This window comes from Tenebrio molitor, chromosome 2 (genome assembly GCF_963966145.1).
Source record: "Tenebrio molitor chromosome 2, icTenMoli1.1, whole genome shotgun sequence".
NCBI lineage: Eukaryota > Metazoa > Arthropoda > Insecta > Coleoptera > Tenebrionidae > Tenebrio > Tenebrio molitor.
The window spans coordinates 15458112-15462422 of NC_091047.1; the positions used below are offsets into that span (position 1 = coordinate 15458112).

The window sequence follows — 4311 nt, forward strand, 5'->3', positions numbered from 1 at the left end:
TTGTACAACAATTTTTAAAAATACAAATACAGATAGTTGTGTTCTGAAGTATTTGCTACAGGAAGATGTTTCAAAATATTTACACATTTTACTTTTTAATCAAATTGTAAATAATGAAGAAAATAAATAGACACTTGAAACGAGCTAACAATTGTAAAACAATATTGTCCCTAAAAATTTTTATGCTGGAAGTTCCCAACAAAATTTCATATTACTTTTGTAACAAATAAAAGACAAATTATAGTACATAGTTATTGTAATAATTTTTATTTCATCTATTTACCAATTACTTTTTTAAGCATAAACCGAAATTATGAAAGAAATATTATTTATTGTAAAAAGTTATACTGCAGCATATAATGTATGTATTACATTAAGATATTACATATACATATCAAATTTAGGCTCGCATTAAATTTTAAATTATTTTCTAATTTAACTGTGGTGCTAATAATTCCAGATTCATTCTAAGAAGGGCGAAAAACCAACATAAGGAGCTGGTCGTTCTAAGGAGCACCTTTTCAGGACTATGACTACATCGAATATCCTACACCTACCTGCTTTTTCTGTTAAAAAAATCATTTCTGAAATGAATGTTATGTTCTATTATGGACTTTGAACTACAAAGAAACTTAGAACCTTTTCTTTGGTACATTAAGGAATAAAATTGTGTGTTGGGGTGAACTGACCCCAGAAAGACGTGAATCCGCTATTCTATCCTGTAAGCTCTCTTACGTAACTGTCAGTCAAAACTTTGCCATGAATGCAGTATCTCCAAAAGTTCTTGTTTTGTACTGGGACATTAGGTAATACCTTTTATGATGTTTTATCCGTCGAATGCATGTGACAGTGAGTATCAGTTAATAGTTATGGCTTTCATTTTAGGAAATTATTAATATTGTGTTGTAGCATGTAGCTATCGTGCGTTCATTTAAATTTATCCTCAAAGTTGGCGTTGGAGAGTCGTAGATTTAAACACCTGATTTGTGATCATTTATATTATATCCGTATGGTACGTTCACAATCGAGTCTTCAACGCCTACTTTGAGGATACATTTAAATGAACGCACGATATTATACGGTATACCTTAACATTCGATGAACCGTAAAAGTACCAACTTTCTTATTAAAAAAAAAAAAAATGTATAATCGAGTCAGACGATGAAACCACATGTCTTATTTAACTGACATGCTTACCTAATTGTTCGTTTGAAGAACTTAATACAATTAATGTTAATTGATAAAAATTTTATAAACTTGGGGCCAGTTTATAGAAAGAAAATTAAATATTTAATTCGAATTAAATTTTAATGCGCGATTAACCCACGAATCCGAAACTTCGATTGGTTCAATCTGATCACGTGATAGTACCTTTACCTACCTAATTTTTGACTTTGTTATAATACTTAGTGTTTATTCACAATAGACATAAGACATAAGAAATACATAACAGATACCTAAGAATAATTTATACATTTGTGCAACTGGAAAATAATTTGTGTGTCCATATAACTCGAATATTGCCTTTTTGTACACAACAATAATGTTCACTGAGGTCACTTCTCATAAATTACGTAAAAATTAATACAGCGTGATCAACAATGACTGAGTCTGTTGGCAATGAAACAATTGAAAAGTATTGGTGTTTTTTGTCTCGTAATTGGCACTGAGCGAATTTTTTAACTTGAGACGACATTAAAAACATTTTTGGTTATGCCAGTTATGTTTATGCTCTTACAAAAATGAACCTTTGATGATAAATTTAAAATTAGCCAAATTTCATTGTTTCCAACAGATTCAGTCATTCATGATCACAACGTAGTATATATACACTGCATGTATCATGAATTTCTTATGCCTTATGTCAAGCTTATGTCCATTGTGAACAAGCACTTAGATTTAATAATTCCTGTAGATTTCTCTTATTGAGAAAATGTTATTACATTTGAAAGCAATTGCTACTGATGAGAAAAGGGTTAATTCAGTTGTTATTAAAACGTTAAATACCTTTGTAGCTCGTATTGTCAATAAGTGATTTCGGGAAATTTATTTGATTTGGAAAATGCGGATATAGAAAAATGTATTAAACAAAGGTATGTACTGTAATTTTAGAGTTATTTCAGATTATGAATAAATGAGGCAAGACGAGTTTTTGATTGTCCACCGATATATGGAACCTTTAACACAACAAAGCAAGTTTTTAAAATCTTCGCAATAGTTATTTACCAGTTAGGTATCACTTGCACTACTAGTTTAAAGAATTAATGTTAGTCACAACAGCTATCATGAACGAATGTTTATATCGTAGGTGCACCGTGCCGAAGTTTTCATAGATTTGACAAATATTTTTTATAAAAAAATTAGTCATGGGCCAATTTTACAAGTGGTTGTATGTCAAATTACAAATTGCTATATTTATTGAATGTAATTTATATAATTTAACTCAACTAATTTAATTACACGTTGTACTAAATACATATGTTAATCAAACTTCGATTAAAATCAATTTAATGCTGAGGTCCCTATTTTCATGAGAACTTGCAAACAACTCGTTACTATAATTATTACAAACTTTAAACATGAGCCTGTTTTTTACTGGTCACATACAGTCTGTCTGTAATATCATTTCACATCACATTTTTTTAAACAGAAAATAAGAATTTTCCTTTTTTACCCACGCCAAACTTGCAAATTTAAATCAGCTGATCGACAAACTTCTATTTGCAGAACGAGGACAAAGACGGCCAGTAGAAAACAACATCAGTGCTGCCACCGCACCCAACTAACCATGCGCGTCAAGCAAACCGTTCTGTCAAAACGAAACATGGCGTTGCATGTGTGCTTTAGATGTCAGATTGCATCGAAAAATTAAGTTTAAAGTGTGTATGGCCGCGATGGATCACAAGAAAAGTCCGATTCGACGAGCAAAACGTCAGGCGAAGGTGTTAGAGGACAATTTTTGGGACTGCAGTGTGTGTACATTCAGGAATACTGCGGAAGCGTTCAAATGCCTAATGTGTGACGTTCGCAAGGGCACCTCGACACGAAAACCTCGAATCAACCCGCAGTTAGTGGCTCAGCAGGTGGCTACGCAGTTCCTGCCAGCGACCAGCAACCAGAAACGTGAGAAAAAAGACAAGAAATCGTTGAAAAAACGCCGCCATCCGCCCAGATTGAAAAACGTCGACAGAAGCACTGCCCAAACTCGAGAGGTTACCGTCAACAGCGTCACTGTCATTATTACGGAGTACAAACCAAAAATTAAGTCGACGGAGACGATCTCCAGCTCCAGTTCGTCCGATCACGGTTCCCAATCAGAGTCGAGTATGGACGCTCGGTGAATCCGTGAAGAGACGCACGGCAAGGGTTGCGGTGGTGTCTGTGTATGCGGCCGCACGCACATCTATGCCATGTCAGTGACTCGGCGGACAATGACTTTTGACGTCACGTACGTATTTGTTTATGAATTTCGTTCTCCCGAGGAAGGAGCGTCTCCAAAGTTCGAAGATGGTGTAGATAGAGTACTTGGATTCCTAGCTGTCACTGCCCTTACCAACAGTTGTTCATTGTAGACAATTTATTTTCTGGTTCTAACAAACGTAAAGAAAATTTTATCCGAATAAAGACTGTGGAGCCTTTATATACCCGCATTAAATGCATTTATATTATGTAATATTATTTTAACTAGGTAATTTGTATTATAAATTGTTGCTCATTGTTAATGTATTTATGGGTGAAGTTCGTTCAGCATGATGGATGTATGATGGAAATGGTGTGTGATTAACCCGACGAATAAATTCGCAGTTTTCTATTTTATATTGTTTTTGTTGTTACAAATATTGCTTTATTAAATGGATTCGAACATGACTTGTTATTACTAGTACAAATAGGCGCAAATTCCACTCGTTTCAAGTTGTAAATTGTAAATTGAACGCAAATTATGGTTGCGTATCAATCAGTTTGTGTCATCAGAAAGAACAGGGTTAATAGATGTATTTTTCCAATTTAATAGTTGACAAGTTTATTTTTACAAAGTTTTCCTTGATTATTTCTTTCATACATACAGGTGTCCCAAAAATGGCGTACTAACGGTGCACTACGGTGTAGAAGAGATTACCGTAAACGTCAGAAAAATGTTAAAAAAATTCTATTGGACCTATTTGTTGACTTAGCGGTCTTTGAAATATACAGGGTATCCCAGAGTTGCGAAAAAGCTCCATAACTTGTTTGTTATTAAAGATATCAACTTTTACTTTTTCTAGATGATAGCTACGCTTCTACTGCACATTCGGAAAATGTTGCGGTATATAT

At 33.8% G+C, this 4311-nt stretch overlaps 1 protein-coding gene across 1 annotated transcript; it reads left to right on the plus strand.

The window, feature by feature from the left end:
* The first annotated feature begins 2749 nt into the window (after window positions 1-2749).
* Window positions 2750-3867, plus strand: RYBP (ring and YY1 binding protein). The gene has a single exon (XM_069037794.1). The coding sequence runs from the start codon at window positions 2835-2837 to the stop codon at window positions 3339-3341; it is 507 nt and encodes a 168-aa protein (XP_068893895.1). The 5' UTR covers window positions 2750-2834; the 3' UTR covers window positions 3342-3867.
* The last annotated feature ends 444 nt before the right edge of the window (window positions 3868-4311 follow it).